This window comes from Athene noctua, chromosome 3, assembly GCF_965140245.1.
Source record: "Athene noctua chromosome 3, bAthNoc1.hap1.1, whole genome shotgun sequence".
Taxonomy (NCBI): Eukaryota; Metazoa; Chordata; class Aves; order Strigiformes; family Strigidae; genus Athene; species Athene noctua.
Genome location: NC_134039.1, coordinates 1,856,056 through 1,875,203, shown reverse-complemented (window position 1 = coordinate 1,875,203; position 19,148 = coordinate 1,856,056). Strand labels below are relative to the sequence as shown.

General features: G+C 41.8%; 1 protein-coding gene across 3 annotated transcripts in view; it reads right to left on the bottom strand.

The window, feature by feature from the left end:
* The window catches only part of LOC141958827 (proline-rich protein 5-like), a 213,013-nt gene that overhangs the window by 57,498 nt on the left and 136,367 nt on the right, over positions 1-19,148 (bottom strand). Inside the window, exons 3-4 of one of the 3 annotated variants that reach the window (XM_074901748.1) lie at positions 13,425-13,531; positions 1,317-1,428 (exon numbers count right to left, since the gene is read on the bottom strand). The exons of 1 other annotated variant lie outside the window; for it this stretch is intronic. In XM_074901748.1, coding sequence (XP_074757849.1) covers positions 1,317-1,353 — 37 coding nt within the window. In that variant the 5' untranslated portion in view covers positions 1,354-1,428; positions 13,425-13,531. The remainder of the gene's footprint in view (positions 1-1,316; positions 1,429-13,424; positions 13,532-19,148) is intronic. One more of the 3 variants, XM_074901747.1, reaches the window with a different exon arrangement.

Here is a 19,148-nt window from a genome sequence, read left to right as displayed (position 1 = left end):
AGAAAGAGAAAATGCTAGTCTGTGGGAACATGAAGCAGGAGCTGTAAAGCATTTACATAATCCACTGAAATTTAACAGGCTTTATTAAAAGTGAAATGTATATTCAAGTTGAACACAAAAGAAACAACCAATACGTTAACTGCAGCCTTTGACACAGAGAGGCAGAGGCTAACTCCTTCTGTCAAAAAGTATTTTGTACTATGCGTAAAACCAGACAGGTTTCCAAAAAGCAGGGGGAAGGATTTGTAACAAAGGATAGATAACAAGCTATCAGGCTTTGAGATGTGCCAAAGAACTAGAAAAGCAAAATAAATACATATGACCATCTGTACTGCACTTGTTCACAGGGACTAAGGAAGCCCCAGCAGTTATCATATCTACTGGAAAGCTAGTTAACCCTAAGTAGCATAATTCTCTGGACATTCTTTTTTCTTTTTTTTTTTGTTTTGTTTTTTTTTTTTGACACGTGAATGAGAGGACTGGAGCTCAAGAGATGTATTGTAATAAACACAAATAAAAAAGAAGATTCATTATTCCAAACTGAGGGATACCTCAGCTCCATTTTTCTCCTGGAAATGCCAGAGGAGTTTATCGCCCTGCTCCATGAGCTACAGCAGAGGATCATCTGTAACTATTCACACTGTTATGGCTGGGAGGCAACATGAGGGGCCTGATTCAGAGCCTGTCGAGGCTGAGAGAAAAATTGCTTCCAGTGGGTTTTGAAACAGGCCCTCGGAGTGAAAAAGCTGCTCCTGGAAGTCAAGATGTGGGGAAATCAGAGCTAAGGTGAGGGACAGGGAAACAGAGCCAGGGGCAAAGGGTTGGGGAAGATCTGGAAGGGTCTTGCTCTGGGGCTCAGCCTGGCATTCTCAAAAACTTAAAGGAAAAAAAAAAAAACAACATAATGCTGATCTTTCAAAATGATGAGGCCCCTAATGTCATGTTCAGATTGCTCAGCTCCGCTAACATCTTTGGAGATAACATGCAATCCAGCAATCTCCACGCTTTCAATACTTGTCTGCTTGGAGTAATGACTCCCATTCGTGCCACAATATGTGATGATGGTGATATTCCAATAGCCTAGAATTGCACTAGGAACATCTACCAATAATTCATAAAAACTGCATGTATTAAACTAACCTTCAACCCTAATGGTTTAATAGGATACACATCAGTACAGTGGCTGTAAGTCATACTGGATTGCTCCAAGGAGTATTACAAAATGTTGGTGAAGCCTCTCCCTTACCGAAGATGCTCTATTAAATCACCTCTAACTCTACACAGATGCCATTTGAAGTATAATAAAAATTATTTACCTATTTCAGCTAACTTCTCATAGTCAATCTCAGACATGTTTCCCCTTAGGAACAAGTCTATGCAGATCTCGCTAACTGATTCTTGAAGGATGAAATGCTCCTTGGGTCAACCCTACAAAAATAAACAAAAGTTGCTGTTATCACAATGTGGCATATTTTACCCACTAGACAGATATAAAAAGGAAAAAAAAAAAAAAAAACAAACAAAAAAACCCCACCCAAACCAAAAATCCCAATTATTGTTGAGGAACCAGCTCATCGGCACTTGGCCACCATTTTCTGACCACATACGGTATTATAAAAGTATTTTAAACCAGCTGTCCAAAAAAAGGCAAGATACATATAACAAGTCTTTCAACAAATTGCTCTGTTTATTTCAGGGGGTTGTTCTTCAAAATAATTCTATATTACACATTTTTAATGATAGACATCAGAATTGCAGATTAATTCACTTCTGGAAACAACTTAAACCTTAAACTTTTTCTTAATTTTATTTCCCTAATGAAGAAGATATGTATATCCCCCACACCCTCACACCAAAGTCACTTGCTCCGCAGCAGCTTTAAGTTTTATTACAGGAAACATTCTACGCCTCACGTTTCACAGGAAAAAGCTTCATGAAAATTTCAAGTGAGCATTAACATATAAAAACTGAAAAAACAGCAGTTCCTGTGCGTAATCACTGCTTTTTGTCAAATGCTCTGTGGAGCGCTTTGTAAACAGAATACTAAGTAACACACCCAAAGTGAGCATCAGGAGAGAAGAATACAATTTAGAAGATGTGTTTCCCCAAGCAGCTGCTCCAAAAAGCAAAATAAGTACTTTCCTTAAATTAAAAACCCAGACTCGGGTGTGGAGGTAAGAAAGAAATTGAGCTTTTATGATGCTCCTTTTAATTTAAAACCCCTGTTTTATACCAGTTTGGTTTCACCTAAACATGTTAAATAAAAAGAAAACGGGTAAATTCATGGCTTGTTTTTTGACAAAAGGCATCCACAAGCGTCACACTCTCCTCTGCCAAGAGGTTAGATTTTGTATTGCTCCTTCAAAGCACTGAAACTGGGAAATTATTTTGGCCCAAACAAAGACCAGACAGTTTGCCTGCTCGCTGCTGCCCGCTGTGCACAGCTCAAAGCTTAAGGAGGTTTATTCCAGACCCCCAGTTCTGAAAGCTGGATACCATCCTTGGGTTTTTTTAAACCAGAGGAAGGATACAGAAGTACGTAAGGATATAAGAAGTTTTTTAGAAAGAAAATGCACACCAACAAAGTAAGTAAATGTCTGTTTAATTATAAACACATGTTCACCTATTTTCCTGAGGAGGAGTTAGTCATGGGAGCGACCACAGGTACTACTTGTACCTGTGAACCAGAGCCAGGCTCTAACAAGCCAAGTCTGGCCTTTGGGTTTTGGTTTATGCAGGGCAAAACACATTTGCATCCGAGTATATGACTCCCAAGTACTACAGTAAAACAAGTACCTGCTAGCCATCATCATACTTAAAAGAGCTTCTGATGGCTAATCAAGATTTTCCATAAATTTTCAATACATTTCACAGATTTGATACTAATATAACAGTAATTATCACCAAAGGCAACCATGCGTTTCCATAACTTGCTGCACTGCAGATAAAATATAAACATGGTTCTATCACTTTGAAGATTTTCAAACACTTACCAACTATTTTATAACAATCTTATTTGTTTCTCGTTGAAAATAATTATCTCCGTTGACAGGAAACTCTCAATTTAAAAGCACATACACAGGAAAAAAACCCCATTAAGTTCAAAAGAGAAAATTACACAATTTCTCACTGAGCAACAATTTCCTTTAAAAAATGAAAGCAAGTCTGGGACAGATATATTTCTCTTCATGTCAATTTTAACACATGGTATTCAAATGATAATTCCATTGTTGGTTTTAAATTACGATGCAAAAAAACCACCCCAAACTTAGTGATTGATATTCCAACCAGTAATTAATTTAGTATTATTCTGAGTGGTATTTACACATTTCTAAAATTATTAATTAGCAACAAGTGTGAGAATGCTTTTTTTTTTTTAGAAACTGATTTGTGGCAGGTATTGTAGACGATTTAGTAATTGATGTATTTTACTCAGAAGTACTTGGCATATTATCTGATCATGTGTACCTCTGACGGTCTGGAGTAAACCGTACGTAAGTATCTGAATAAACAAAATTTAAAAGCATTTTTTGAAGCAAAGTGTAGTTGCAAAAAAATGAAAGCTGACTTTTTCTATCTTATCTGAACAATTTCCTCGTGGTATTTTTTTCCTAAACGAAATGTTCACATTTTGTAGGAAAGTAATGATACTGAGAAGTTTTCAAGGGGCTCCAAATTCAACCCACACCTCACAATTGTATTCACTCCTCCGCCTCCAACTCCACCGAGTATTTTGAGCAGGCCTTTCTGCTTTGCTCAAGCTAGAACTTGACCACAATAAGCTCTTTATGACTTATTTTCTGTTACGTTTTTCAATTTAGTTTTCATAGACTACCACCTGCACTCAGCCAAACTTCCAGAACAAAGAAAGGCAATGTTCAATATATCTGATCTTCACAGACTTCATCCCAAACAAATATTTCCCAAAGCTCTTATAAGGAAATGGGGCTCTACTTTCCTTCTAAAGTACCTATTTACAACAGGCCTTTCCATCCTATTGAATTCTAACCATAAATCATAAATAAAATCATAAGTCATAAAAACGAGGCTGTATCTTTGACACTAGAATGCTTTTCAGATGACGTGAGTAATGAAACTCTCAATGAATTGATGGAACAGAGAAAAAGGCTCTCTCTTTGAGCCCCCACTTGAATTAAAAAAAAAAAAAAAGATACAATCCTGCTGCGTAGCATGGAACAAAAAACAGTTTCGCCTTGATGCTAATTGCTAGAAGTAGTGGCTCAATCTAAAGAGGACAGATTTAAATCTCTCCCCAAACCTGTCAGAAAACATCTGGCTCTTGAACAGCAAAGTTACAGTACAAGGGAGAGCAACTACGACAGTGTTAAAACCTTTGCAAACATTTAACACAAAGTTACGAGGAAGCTAGAAATAATTTAGATAGAATCAAAGAATAAGGGAAATGGGGAAGAAACCATCTGCCTGGTTTTCAGCTTACTGTTCCCTTGGGGCAGCAATTAGAAAGTTTCCAGTTACAAGACAAATTTACTGTAGCCCCCTCGGAAATTGATTTCCCGTTGACCACAGCATTCTCTGTTCCTAGGAGATAACATAATCTCCTTAACAGCATTCCACGCTACGTAGCACTGTTTCTAGTAAACTGTCAGATTTAGTGCCTTCCCCCACCTCACCCCACCGAAAAGGCAGTGGGAAAAAAAAAAAAAAAAAAAAAAAAAAGCTCTGAAAAGAGCCAAACTACAAGCCTTTTATTAATAAGAGAAATTTGGAAGTATTTTATAAAACACCACATCCTATATCCCTCCACAGGCAAGGTTATTACTTACTGACATCCCTAAAAGAGCATTACTTTATCGAAAATGAAGGCAGTCACGCATGCAGAACTGCTCGATAATGAACTTGCATCTCCGGATAGCCCAAACAAAGGCGAGGGATTGCTCCCAACATTTGTCAAGGCGCAGATGTCTTTGATGCCTATTCTCTTTGTTCACTCAGCTGTCAGATATAGTCTTCTTCAAATTTAAATAGTGTGGGTTCTCTTCTTTTTTTTTTCTCTTCTTTCTCCCCCTGATGTTCTTGCCTTCCACTGATACTCTTTGTTACTTTTAAAAGGTGTGACACAGCTCACCGTGTAACATCAGTCTGCAATTTACATTTTGATAGGATGAGAATTCTGTGTAAACCCAGTATTTGCTAAGGGGTATCATCTACCAAACCAGGTAAAGTGGTTTCAGATTATTTTATTATTTATAATACCACAGGAACTTTGCTATGGAGTTTATCAACACAGCAACACGTGAGCAGAGTGCATAACGCACTCGTGAAAAGCGTACTCAAAACATCCTCCTTTTCTTCCACAAGGTTGTCTGCACTAAATAGTACTTCTCCTCAGTGTCCTTCCTACACAGTGTCTACCAAAACCAGCGTCCATGTTCAGCATTAGCAGTTGGTTACGGGTATCTGACATCATTTATTTCCGTATTCCTCACTGACCTACCATTCTGTGTCAGCAATACCCTGGTGAGAATCAGCCAGGCCATGCACAGTGAGCAGACACCAGGCTGCCAGCGAGAGCACACGGGGCTGCAGGTCTTCTTTTAAGGACTGATTTGGGGCTGGTTGAGCTAATGTCAAAAGCCTGTCTTGCTACCTGGAGGGCCTGTCACAACCTAGAACACTTTTCACGGCAGAATAAAGAAACATTTCCACGTACGCACCGCATGGATTAGCTTTTTAAAAGGCAACTCTGGTTCAACCGCAAAGCAGCTGCACACCCATGGAAGTTGGTACAGCTGATGGCAGCTCCCCTTCACCACCCACCACCTCCCCACAGCCTCTTCCTCCAACAAGCTGCCCGTCCCAGATCCCAGATTGCTGCTGCAGCAGCACTAATGCCCAGCCAACTATTCCTTGTTCTTCCAGCTTCTGCTGCCTGTTTTCTGTGAAATGCTGTGAGGGTCAGCTACCCGAGGGTATGGAGTACATACTCACTCAAAATAACAGTATTTTTTAACGATGGTGTTGAGATCTGCATCACAGGTGAAAATATGGAAAACCCTTTCTTCTTTGTAGTTTCAACAAATTATCATACCGTGGAACCTCCAAAGTTTTACTTGGCAGCATAAAGTGGGTTTGATTTTGGCTTGTTTTTAAACCAATCAGTGCCAAACTAACACTTCTCAGCTACCTTTTTTCCTCTCTCCCCCTCTGTTCTCTCTTGCTTCTCATTCTGTCAGGCCACTGCTTATGCTCTGGGTGTGTAACCCAAGTGATAGCAGAGGTTTGCACTCAGGACCCAGACTCCCCTAACCAGCTGTATGCATGTGTTACTGTATGGCCCCGAGGAAAATAAAAAACAAAACCAGCACTTTTCCTGTGAGAGCTGGTGCCTCCCTTGCCTTCCCAGCATCACGAGCATGGGCAATGCCCCGCCACCACTGCACCCTGCGAGGCTGCAGGCAATGATCTTATATCTTAGAAGGGATCTGAGCCCTGGGCTCGGCACTGGGGAGGCCGCCCCTCGGGGAGTGGGTTCAGTTTTGGGCCCCTCACCCCAAAAAGGCCATTGAATGACTCGAGCGTGGCCAGAGAAGGGCAACGGAGCTGGGGCAGGGTCTGGAGCACAGGTCTGCTGGGGAGCGGCTGGGGGAACTGGGGGGGTTCAGTCTGGAGCAGAGGAGGCTGAGGGGAGACCTCCTGGCCCTCTGCAACTCCCTGCCAGGAGGGGGCAGAGAGGGGGGATGAGTCTCTGGAGCCAAGGCCCCAGCGCCAGGCCCCGAGGGAATGGCCTCAAGCTGCCCAGGGCAGGGTCAGGCTGGCTCTGAGGAAGGATTTCTGTGCAGAAGGGGCTGTTGGGCGTTGGAATGGGCTGCCCAGGGCAGGGGGGAGTCCCCGGGATCCCTGGAGGGGTTGAAGAGTCGGGCTGAGCCAGCGCTGAGGGATCTGGGGGAGTTGGGAACGGTCAGGGGGAGGGTCATGGTGGGGCTGGAGGAGCTGCAAGAGCTTTTCCAACCTGGATGATGCTGGGATTCTGTAGGGAGGAGATGCGGTACAGCCCTGCTTGCCAGCACCAAGGGAAGAGGGAGCCTACAACCTACAGCCACGCTCTCTGGTGTACCTGACAGCAGCTTGCAACTTTTGAAAAATATACAGGGTCCTAAAGTCAGGCGTATGCTCTGCGATAGAGATGAGCAGTTGTGTGACTGACTGTAGCTGACACTTGACTGTAGCTACCAGGCTGAGCAGTTCAGAAACAGCAAGGATGGAAGCAAAGAGACAGGATGAAACCATTCTTAAAATAAAGGGGGTCTCCTGCTTGCTGCAACGCCTCCTCCTGCCACGCCGAGGGCCGGTACAGACCCACCCCCGGGCTGGAGTGCCCAGCTCAGGGAGGCTGCCAGGCGCTGGGCGGCTGCACCTCCGGGTCTGCACGGGACTGAAATACCCTTTCCAACATGAAAACACCGGGAAGCCTCGAAAAGTCAATATTCTAGTGTTACTTCCACGCATCAAACAGCCTTGATTTTATTATTTTTTCCATTTGGGCTCTCATCCCAAATTAATTTTACTACTGAAATAAGTTCCACTGATTTTGGTGCAGCAAAGATAAAATTACACAAAACCCTAGAACTGGCCACATTCCTCTGCAACTTCAAAACATTTTTAACCAAACTTTCCACGAAAAGTTCATTTTCAAAGGAAAAAGTAATTCAGCAAACCGAAAAAAAGAAAAAAGAATTTGAAGGACGATACACAGAGTGATAAATTATTGTTTACAATTAGAAAATTATTATTTTGAAAATTTCAATGCAATTTTACAAAAGGTTGTCCAACTACGTAGGGATATTCGAATCGACTTTAAAAGCATAATCACTATACTCAATTGCATAAATTGATTTCCATATCACTTACGATAGAAATTTCTAATATTTTGCTTTCAATTTCAGCATGACATATTCATGCTAAAATGATCAGCATTTGCCTTGTGCATAAATATTAACATGGTTTGGGTTCTTACGTGTTGAGTTGACACCTCTGTTCTTTCAGAATTAACAAAAACAGTAGAGAATTTATAATGGCTCAAACCACCCATCTCCCTACAAAATAACACCGTGCTGTAGCATCAGTACTCTGTCCAGAAATAACATAAGAACTGATCTGGTTTTAAGGCTGAGATAAAAATATTATGTTAAAATGGAAAAGTAAAAATTAAAATTAAATGCATATGGCCTCAAAAAGAATCCAAAGACTTCATCCTTTCTATATCACATTAGTTTGGGAGATTTCGAGCTGCTTTTCATATAATGACCAGAGAAGGAGCACACACAAAGGTTAATTCCTGCAATGGACTGAGACACAGCCTTGAAAATCAGAAAGAAAGGAAGACAGTCTTCCTGTCACGAGTCTCTGTGCTCTATCATACCAAGTTACACACTGATCAAACAGCACTGATTTCTCTGAAAGCAATTTTCTACTAGGCTCATCCATTCAGCTCTTGGAAAACAGGAGAACAGCATTTACTTGGTGATGGTATAGATTGTCCTAAACTTGGAAAGAAGCCCAAGTCCATGCAGATGGGTTGGGGTTTTCTTCAGTATTTACTCCTGGATAAATACTACAGCATTATTCTTTAACTACCCGACCCCCCAGACAGCCAAACTGCTTGCTTTCTTTAGTGTTTTGAAGCCACAGGGAAATGTGGCTTTGCTCCTCGGAGCACATCTGCCCTGGAAATCTGAACCATGAAAAAATAACTCTCCACGGAAGAGCCACTATGAGGAAATCCTGGCTGGTGTCTCCCCCTGGCAGCGCTGTTCTCGTGGCTAGCGTGCGATGGGTATTTGGCCCCTCTGCGGGCCTCCCCCCCCACAGCACAGGACTCCCCTACAGAGCCTGCACCCCAAACCCTACTTCCCTACGCCCAGGCGTTACTGCTCTTAGGTCCGGGGAGTCTGGTTTTGATGCCAGTTTCTGCTGGCAACTCACCCTTGGCTTTTTGTGCTTTCACTCTTTTAACACTCCCACTTCAAGACGGGATGGGATAATCCTCTTTTCTGTTCAGCCACACGCCAACTCACTGGTAAACCTGCTCCTCGCCAGCAGTGTGAAGGAGGGGGAGTCGGGGACTTGCTATTTGCAGTTCCCTCCATCACTGTGTTTTTAGTCACACTTCTTTGTGCCCATTCAAGCGGCTCTGCACTCCCCCTTTAATTTAACTCCTCTCTCTTTGTTTTCCTGTCTTCCCATCCACCAAGTGCTTCCTTTCCCCTTCTTTCTGTCTGGCCTTCCCCTTTGTCCATCTCTTTGTTTTCGTTTCCACCACAATTCTCTTGTTTTCCATCTTCATCCTAGTTCCTTCACCCTGGCTTAGTTCTCTGTGCATAACTTTTCACCTGCAACCACCACCGAATCTGCAGGTTAACCGAGCCCTCTGCTTTGCTGATGTCCAAGTTCTCCTGCCCAAAGTTCTCTCTCTTCTCATCTCTCCCACTCTCAGCACAATTAGATTTTAAGCTCTCCGGCTGCACATGAATCAATGAACCTCCGAGGTTGCAGGCCCTCCAGAACAAAGGGAATGGGAAGTCGTAACTGCAAAAAAGGGTCTTTCTTTAGTCCACTACATTTCCTACTGCTACTCTGATACTTGTTAGAACAGAATTCTGTCTGAAACTTGCAGGCAGATCTTCCTTTATTTGTACAACTTCCTAAATTATTAAGGCTTAAGAATTCATCCCACTATACTTTTTCTGCTTAAAACTGTTCATGATGAAACCTGAGTGACTGAGTAAATATGGATGAGTATTTGTGTTCCTTTAGTAGTTACAATTATCCGGGCAACTAAAGCTGCAATTTTCTAAGCAACGGTTTTCATTTCTGATATAGTGTTTGTTGAAGCTTGATGGCTCAATAACCTGGTACGCAAACAACTTCCATCACTGAGTTATCAGTGTGAATACAAAGCAAACTATGTTCACCACGTGGATGTATAGCAGCAAAGATAGGAAAGACCAGAAAGAGCAAGCACTTTTATCAAAGAAGAAGATAAATGTAGTTTTGAAGCATCCTCTTAAAACCCGTTGGTTTGAACCTTGTTTAGAATTTTTGTTTAGAACAAAAATGTATCAACAGTGAAGGGAGGGGAGGAGGTGCCTGCCTGCTCTATTGTACTTGTTCTGAAGATAAATCAGACTTCAGTTTCCAATGACATCAACTAGGTAATTTTTAACCAGTACTGCATTCATTTAAGGCAAACATCCACTGTATATAAAACAGATAAAGCAACATTTGCTGCATTGTGCAAGAAAGTGAATTCTCAGCAGGGTGGATGGTAAACACTGTGTAGCACACTCCTGAAGTGAGAAGTTGAGTTTGTGTTGGACAAAATTATTTCTCCTCTCAGAGAGAGCCTTGAGGCAGAACAATGTACCCATTAGGGTGGGATTTTTTTATACATACACATGTGTCTGTATATAAGAAAATTTAGAATATCATTATCTAAAACAGTAGAGATGCTGGAGTGGGGGTTAAGATACAAAAGTACAGGGTTACGGCCTCGGGCAGCACAATCACACCCTTCCTGCTGCGGGGGCTGTGCTGCGGTTTGGGACACCCTGGGCCACGAACCACCCCCATGGATGCATAAACCCAACTCTGTCCACCCCCGCCTGTCCTCCGAGAGCTGTCTCTGGACCGCAGGCTGCCACCAGCCCTCACTCACCTAATAAAACATTTTCCCACAGTTATATACGATGTCCAACCTCAAAGTATAGTGCAGCTTGCCCGCCTGTGTTCACCGTGGGATCACCCCTGATGCAGGACTGGAGCAGGCAGGTAAACACAGAGCAGGTTATACTTGGAACCTACAAGTTCTACTCGACTGCCCATCACTAGTTTTCCTCCTCTGCTGGGAAACCAGTGATGCATTGCCATTTCATTGACCATGAAATCTGTACGCCTGGTCTCTTCCCCCTGCCCTGCCATCCCTTCTCTACTGGAAGGAGTCAAAAATCTATTTATGGGAAGAATTAAGCATGTCAGAGTGAAATAAAACTTGTTTCCCTACTGCATATAAATATCTGCATGTATCAGTCATTCCCAGTTCTGAAAGCACTGAAGTAAAGGGATTATTTCTACCCATTACTAGCAAAGAGGTTTTGGAAATCATCTTTTGTTGTCTGAAACAGCACAGCTATTTTCTTATCACATCCACTCGTTCATCTGGCACAGTGCAACCACATGGAAAAAAAAAAGTGCCTAATGTATAACCAATTAACAGAAAGCCATGTATGCTTGCTGTATCATTAGGACAAAATTATCTGAACATGGATAAGTGGCTGCAATATTACACACTACACCACCATTTTTTGATTCAGTGTAAATGTTTATTGACTAAACAAAGATTACTATAATGTAATCATAATAAACATTAATGATCAGTCATCTATGGAACTTGCTCTCTAAATTAATATACCGTGATACACACTAATGTGGCAGAATGATGTTGGGCTGAACTCATGTTTAACTAGCGCTTCCGTCTCAAGGGATTACACACTTTCAGTTGCAGACAAGTATATTTTTAAGACTGTGGTTTTTAATTAAATTAATCTGACAAGTTACTGGACAAAGGGTTGGTGTGTTATGATAAAAAGGGGTTTTTTAATTGCATAATTATACACTGGGGATTCCTCTGGCTGGAATAAATTAGGGCTTTTAAAATAAATTAATATTCTTCCTATATTTATGCAACACAGGCCAACGTCTCCAGTTCTTGTCAAGATGTAGCAATACCCAGGCTTACCACCACCTCTCCCTCCTCTGAGTGCACCAAAGGAAATAGTACAGGAGGTGAGTTCCAGGAGGCATTTTATACACATAGCCCAGGTTTAGTTATAAACCCCAAGTCAACATCAAGTTAAATGAAGGTAACAGTACCTATCATTCCACTGTTCCTCCATCTGCACTGGATTATTTCTGAATTGGTGCACTGAAGACCCAGATAGTTGTCAGTTTGCCCGAAACAATTCTTTCTCCATTAATTCACAAGTATTAATCTTAAACATTTTCTGTCTGGCCAATTTGTAATTTACCATAACATACTGTGCAAGCCTCATAGCATTTTACTGCAAGAGTTCAACCCACCACATCCCTGAAACTGCCAAAACAGTCTAGAAGTGTTTCAGATGAGAACTCAGTCACTGATCTGCTCGTGCCAAGGGGCTCAGGAGGGCCCAAAATGGTTCACGTGTTTGATACCAGCAATAGAATCAAGCAGCAACAACCGCCACTTCAAATCTAACCTCAAACCCAACTTCTGTCCTGTTGTGGTTTATCCCCAGGCAGCAAGTAAGCACCACGCAGCTGCTCACTGCTCCCCCCACCCAGTGGGACGGGGGGAAGAATCGAAACACAAGTAGAAAACGTGGGTTGAGATAAGACCAGTTTAATAACTAAAATCAAACGTAATAATAGTAGTAATGAAAAGGAATGTAACAAAAAGAAAGAAGCCGCAGGAAAAGCCGAGCGGTGCCCAGTGCAGCTGCTCCCCCCCGCTGGCCGGTGCCCCAGCAGGGATCGGCCCCTCCCGGCCAACTCCCCCCGATCCTGCACTGAGCGGGACGTCCGATGCTCTGCAGTAGCCCTTTGGCTAGCTGGGGCCAGCTCTCCTGGCCGTGCTCCCTCCCAGCTTCCCGTGCACCCACCCGCCCGCTGGCAGCGCCCGGGCCAGCGGCAAGTCCTTAACTTGGGACAGACACCGAACAACAACTAAAACGTCCGTGTGGCAGCAACGTCATTCTCACTCTAAATCCAAACCCAGCACTGTACCGCCTGCTCGGGAGAAAATTAACTCTGTCCCAGCCGAAACCGGGACACTTCCATATTCGGTCCACCTCAAATTTCCCCTCTATTCACATCAGCACACCCCATCCTCAGAATCTTAATTTTTAAAATCACATCCCTTGCTAGATTTCTGTAGATGCTTTGGAATTACAACTGGACAAAAGTCGAAAAATTTTACATTTCATGAGCTTCAACCATTTTCTTGATGTTAGAATTGTAAAGACTACGTTAAAATGTTTCTTGCTCATCTCCCCACCATACCAAAACTCAGTAGCAACCCATGCACGCTATATTTTGATGGCTTTTGTCAGCAAAATTTTGTGATAGGTAACGTTTGTGGAAGAGCACAAAGAATTCTTGTATGTGCAAAACTGCAGAATAAAATAACAAATTTGCCAGGCAAGAGTATGGAGTAATGGGAACTAGAAGAAGAAAAAGAAATCAAGAAGTAAGGGGAGGAAAAGGCAGCTCTTTCCATACTAAACTGTAAGGCTGGAAAAAAACCCCAAAACAGCCCTGAAGTTAGACTTAAGAGTTTGAGATACAGTAAAAGGCTTCCTGTCCCGTGTTTGCTATGCCCGTGTCTTTTAGAGCCGTAGTTCTCTTACCTGGTATGACACACAGAAGACTAGCTCCAAAAAGACTAGCTAAAATCTGCATGAGAAGCATCCCGTGCCGTGGTGCAAAGATACATCAAGTGTGTCTTTCATATTCCCTGCACCGGATCAGAAAAAAATGAAGTCACGTGCAAGAAAGAAATGACACGGCATAAATTAACTGTACAAATCCAAATTTGTTCAAACAATTTTCATAGGTTAATTTTTTTACTGAAAGGATTTATGTGGCATCAAGTATCTCTCGTCCTCCCAAAGCTGACAGAACCAAGGATTTACGCATTTTTGCTGCCTCGATGTACTTGGACTAAATTGACAGAAATGGGATTTTGCGGCTGGATCTGGATCAAATTTTTATTGCTGGCTGATGTGCTTCCACGCATATCTGGTCATACTGATAGTGGAACCACTGCCCCATTATAAAGGCTTCTACCCTGAATACTTCATCACCTTATGCAAAGGTATTTGTCCACATTCACGCATGTTACAGAGCAGTTCTCAGGTAAAAGATCGGAGAAGCAGCAATGAAGCGACAGCAGTAGCATGGTAGGTGAAATGACAACTTATTATGACCTGGATTCTGTGACCAGACCTTTTCCATACCTTAACAGAAGCCAGCTTCAAAAGAAATCTTGTTAAACCCCTACTGTAACGTAAAATTACTTTCTGTCATTGCAGCTGGTTTATTACCCTTCTCTCTTTAACTGCACCCCCAAACAGGCAGAGATTATCATCTCAGGAAAGAATCAACATTTCTAACATATGGAAAATAATAAATCCTATTTCCCACATAAGAAATCTAACACTGGTAACATATTGCAGGGTCGATGCATATTAGCTTATTAATCTCCATGAAACACAACAAGAAGCTCTTCAGAGGTACTTAACAACACTGGTACCTTTTAAACTTTCAAACATGCATATGCAACTGCTACACAAATCCAAAGATACGAGGGCATCAGATGTACACGCACTTACTTAAACCTATGTTAACATCTAACAAGACCACATTGTTCATTCATTATTCCCCTCTGTCAGCACATCACGGAAAACATACAGAAATTTTATATTACTTACACATTGAAGAAGTCTTTAGTGTTGCTACAGTCTATAGTGTTGTTACAGGCTACAGTACTACTACAACACAAGCAAGGCAGAAGTCTGAATTTAAGCAAGGCAGAGAGGGAAACATACTGGGTTTTATGAAATCAAAAAAATGCAGCAGGGTTAAAAAACAACTGGTAAGGTTTTCAGGCACTCAAGCCCTTCAGGTGACCTGAAAGGGAAGTTTGTGCATCCAGCAACTTATCATATTATGTGCCTTTCAACAACATTCCCTTTGATGTGTTTAATAAATATTTAATAAGCAGTATATAAACACAGGAGCACAGAGCATGAACAAAAAAACCAAGGGGACAAGGATACTGTAAGCCAGCTGTGGAAAATACCAAGGCCATTTACTGAGGAGAAGAACGTACAAATTACTCATTAATGCAATGATCAGAAGTAAAAAAGGTTATCGGGTCAGGCTCTTCACCTCTCACCGCCGTAATTCAAAATTAAACCCTTTCAATAAATCCCTAGTTTTTCTTGAACAACATTTATACTCTTTCCAAGAAGGTGGACACACAGCTTACCTCACCAGAAACACTTTACGCACTTGCTTTACCAATATGTTTGGCAAGAAGAATATTATTTCTTTAGAATGATTAATCTATGTGCTGTCTTTGTCTTAGCTGTTGGCCATAATTAATAAATGACATACAAAACAGACGGATGAGTATTACTAAGCCAGCTTTATTTTTTTTTTAAGCAGCAGCTTAGATGCCAAACCCTGGATAGAATTCAAGGCCAGGATGAAGAAGCCTTCCATTCTCTCAGAGGGTCCATTAAAATTATACAGCACCCACCCATGAAAAAACCCAAAACAAAACAAAAATCAACCTTGCACACTGCTTACCAGATTAGTTTTCAGGAACACTCAAGCATAAAATTTGAGAATCCCATCAATGCAACAAAGTATTTGATAGCATATTCTGCCTTCTTCTAAACATGGATTACTTTCCCTCTTTTCACTTTTATTTACACATTAAGAACACACACCTGTAAGTCACTTGCCATATCTCCACGTAAAAAGGATATACAGCCCTATCAGGTCCAGACTGAGGGAAGCACTCGGGACAGCCATTATGCACCAGCTCACATCCACACTCAACAGAAGTCCAGCTAAAATGAATTATGTGTTCAAGGTTTTCATGAATCAATGCTTCGAAGAAGCGTTAGCTGCTTGATTAATCAAGAGGCAGTTCTGCCACTCTTCACCTAATCGGATCTTGCCACTCATGGCTCATGTTGAGATTTATTTTGCTTCAAAGTACTTTCACAGGTACCAGGATTACAACAAAATTTGGTTCCACTCCCCGCTGACTACAGCTGCTAGAAACCAAACCTTCAACTCGTGCCCCGTCCTGCGCCCACCTGGTAGACACTGGGTGAAAATAAACGGAGCTCCTCAAGGAGCAGTGTACTACGCGGTGTCAGGGATGGTATCACAGCAGAGCTCTTTATGGGCTTCAGTTGAAAAGTGACATTCGGGAGTAAAGTACTATTGCTTTTTCATCCAGTCTTTGGTATATGACTTCTAATGATTCCCCTCTTTCTTTTTTTGTAGCTTTAGTCAGGCTTCTGTAGGCTTTCATGAGGCTTCTTAAACATTAGCACAAATTTTTTTGCCTCATCTGACTTTTAAATCCTCCATGAGTTATCCCAAGGGCAGATAAAGATCATTTGGCTCTAGAGCCAATTCATTCACACCTTCCGTCTGCTGGGAATGAGAGAAGGGAGAGGAAATAAAACAGAAACTGAAAAGTGAATTTCTAATAATATAATTTAGAATAATTGGGTCCTACTACATCTACGGCTGAAACAAGAAGCTATTTTAACCATTCAAAGGCATCTTTTAATTAAAATGACATTTCTACCCAAAAACTTTTACCTATTGTTGGTGCAATTAAGAGCAAAGGTAACTACGAAAAATTAAGGATAAGATTTTTTTCCCCAGTTCACAATTTCTTCCTTTTAGTTTGTACATTTAATGATTTCTAGTTGGTACCATTCTATACTTGCATGTCTTCATGGACTTTTCGGCAAACAACCAGTTTCTTTGCACAGGTCTTTTGCAGAAGGGAGAGAAACTTTTTAAGCAATAAAAGAATAAGGGATGAGAAAAGTTACCAGGGTTTGAGGAAGTGAGAAATGCAGTATGTGAAGCTAATTACAATTAATTACTAGCTTTCAGGTCTGTATCAGTGTTGTTCTTTCTATTTTCACTGCAGCAAATCATTACATATTTATCCATGGGATGTCACCAGGTCACAGCGAACAATCAGTGAGGCCCCCACACCCAGAACTAAACACTCATAAAAAAGAGACCTATAATATCATCTGCATTTGCATAACACCAATATGCAGTACTATAAGATCTACTTGCAAAACAGTTGTTGAATCAAGCACAAACAATTTTTGTTTCGTTTTTCCTGCAGTATTTTCCTTCGCAAGTCTTAATAACGAATCTTTTATTCTGACTTGTAGGCTCCTGACTGCAAAGATAAGGTTACAACTGTGAGTTTGTCAAGTCTGCTTAATCTTTCTGTCAAGCAAAACAGTCTGTAGAGTCAGTCCAGATGTGGAGACAAACAAAGCTGCAAACATAACCACAACTTGTTCTGCTACTTGAATACTGTTGCGAAAGAATCTGCCCACCATTGGGCGAGATCAAAACCCCACTGCTAAACAAACAAGACCCCGTGGACATATTGGAGTGGGAAGATGCAACTAAGCCTTCAGGCAGTGGTTGTTTCTGGCCTCAGAGTTTAACAGGAAAACTTGCCTCCAGGTTTGAAGGCATCCATGCATACAAAGTGAGATTCCGTGCCCACGGGAACCACCACCATAACGCACACTGAGCTTGTAACTCACGCTGACCTCAACCCGGCTGGAATAAGGTTTCACTCCTACATTGTCAGGTATTTTCCTCCCAAGCACAGGATCACTGCTTATACTAAAAACTCTCCTTGTGAGGAATTTGAGAGTTATCCACCTTCTGGGGCAAGTCACCCCTCACCCCCGCAGCACCCAGGTTCTCCAGGGGAGTCCCCAGCACCCCAGCAGCTAACATTGACCAAGCAGGCTGAAGCTGCCAGTTCTCAGCTTCTGTAACACAAGAGGCAAACCCCATAAACCTCAACCGACAGAGTACTTTTCAGACAAGTGACCTTTTCATTCCCATTTCATCCCGTAAGTGACAATTAAACCCAACGTTCGTGTAAAAGAGCTCAGTTATAGCAAACTGAGATTGAAAGTTAAAGCTACCACCGTTTCTGTGCTCCCCCATATGGAAGCTAGATGTAAATGAGGTGCTAGGAGCACCCGTGTTCTCTGAGGCTGCAGAGTTCAGCCCTTAGTGCACAGGTTTTGTTCAAAGCCAGCTTTGTAGGGAACATGCCAAAACTTCTGAATTTCAGCCTCAATCTCAAGCTTCAAGCGAGTGGCTTCTCAAGTTTGGGACAGCTTCCAAAAGTGGAAGCTCCCATGACACTACGGGTTTCCATTAGTAACATTCACAAGCAGAGAAAGGAGAGTGAGATTTAGAGGAAAAAAAGCCCATAAAAGTCTGAACTTTTTTCATTATTTCAATTCATTTACGTAGTTAGTATGTGTAAACACATGCAAGATTATACATATAACAAAATCATTTTTGCACTTTTTTTTTGCCTCACATGGTAGATTAAAATACTGAACGGTAATAACAAAGATGGATGTGGAAAGCCTGAGAACAGAAACACCTCGGTCTTTCCAGTATCTTGTACGACAGGTTATGTATGCATTCTTCCATAATAATTCAACGCCTTCTAAAAATAAGAATGGACTCACTACCTTCACATTCTGAAACTTCTCTAGTTCTTCTTAGTTATGTGATAAAAGATACCATGAAGTATTTCAGAATGTTGCATCTAGTATGCTGGTTTCTGAGCGTGCACACTATAGACCTCGTATTCAGTGGTCTAATAAACATCACGGGATAGGTTTTCTTTAAAGTTCAGACATGGCTCTACAGCTTTTTAGTGGGTGGTTATCTCAGTGGAAAATTTTTAATAGACAGTCATGTGTGTGTGCATAAAGCAACACAGGTTTAAGAGAACATCATCAGACAAAACAGGAATAGTGCAGGTTATAGGACAGCAGGAGAATATTAAGAAGATGTGGATATTTACAGAGATTCTTCCTTGGTACTGGGAGGTGGGGGAAAGACCTATTTCTGCATACAACCTTGCAACTTTTGCCTGTGCATCCCTTTTCACACCTTGCCCAAGTTGGCCACGTCTATCACTTGGGAGCCTGGGCTGGCCAGAAAAATGCCCCGAGGGCCACCATGAGGGCACACAAATGCCCGAGAACTCTGTAAGCAGTTTAAGGTTTAGTTTAATTTTCTTCTGGTTTTGTTTTAAAGTCTAATCTTTTAAAGTCTTTTCTTTTAAAGTCTATCTGCAGAAACTTGGTATATGCTGTGACTTGTAACACGTTACCTTCATTGTGCTATGCTGTCACTGTCACTACGTCAGAGACCACCACTGTATGGCACAGAACAACTGATTCCTGCTGATTGTTCCTGAAGTTCTGACGTTGAGCTTTATCACCACACTCCTGCAGCATCCCACC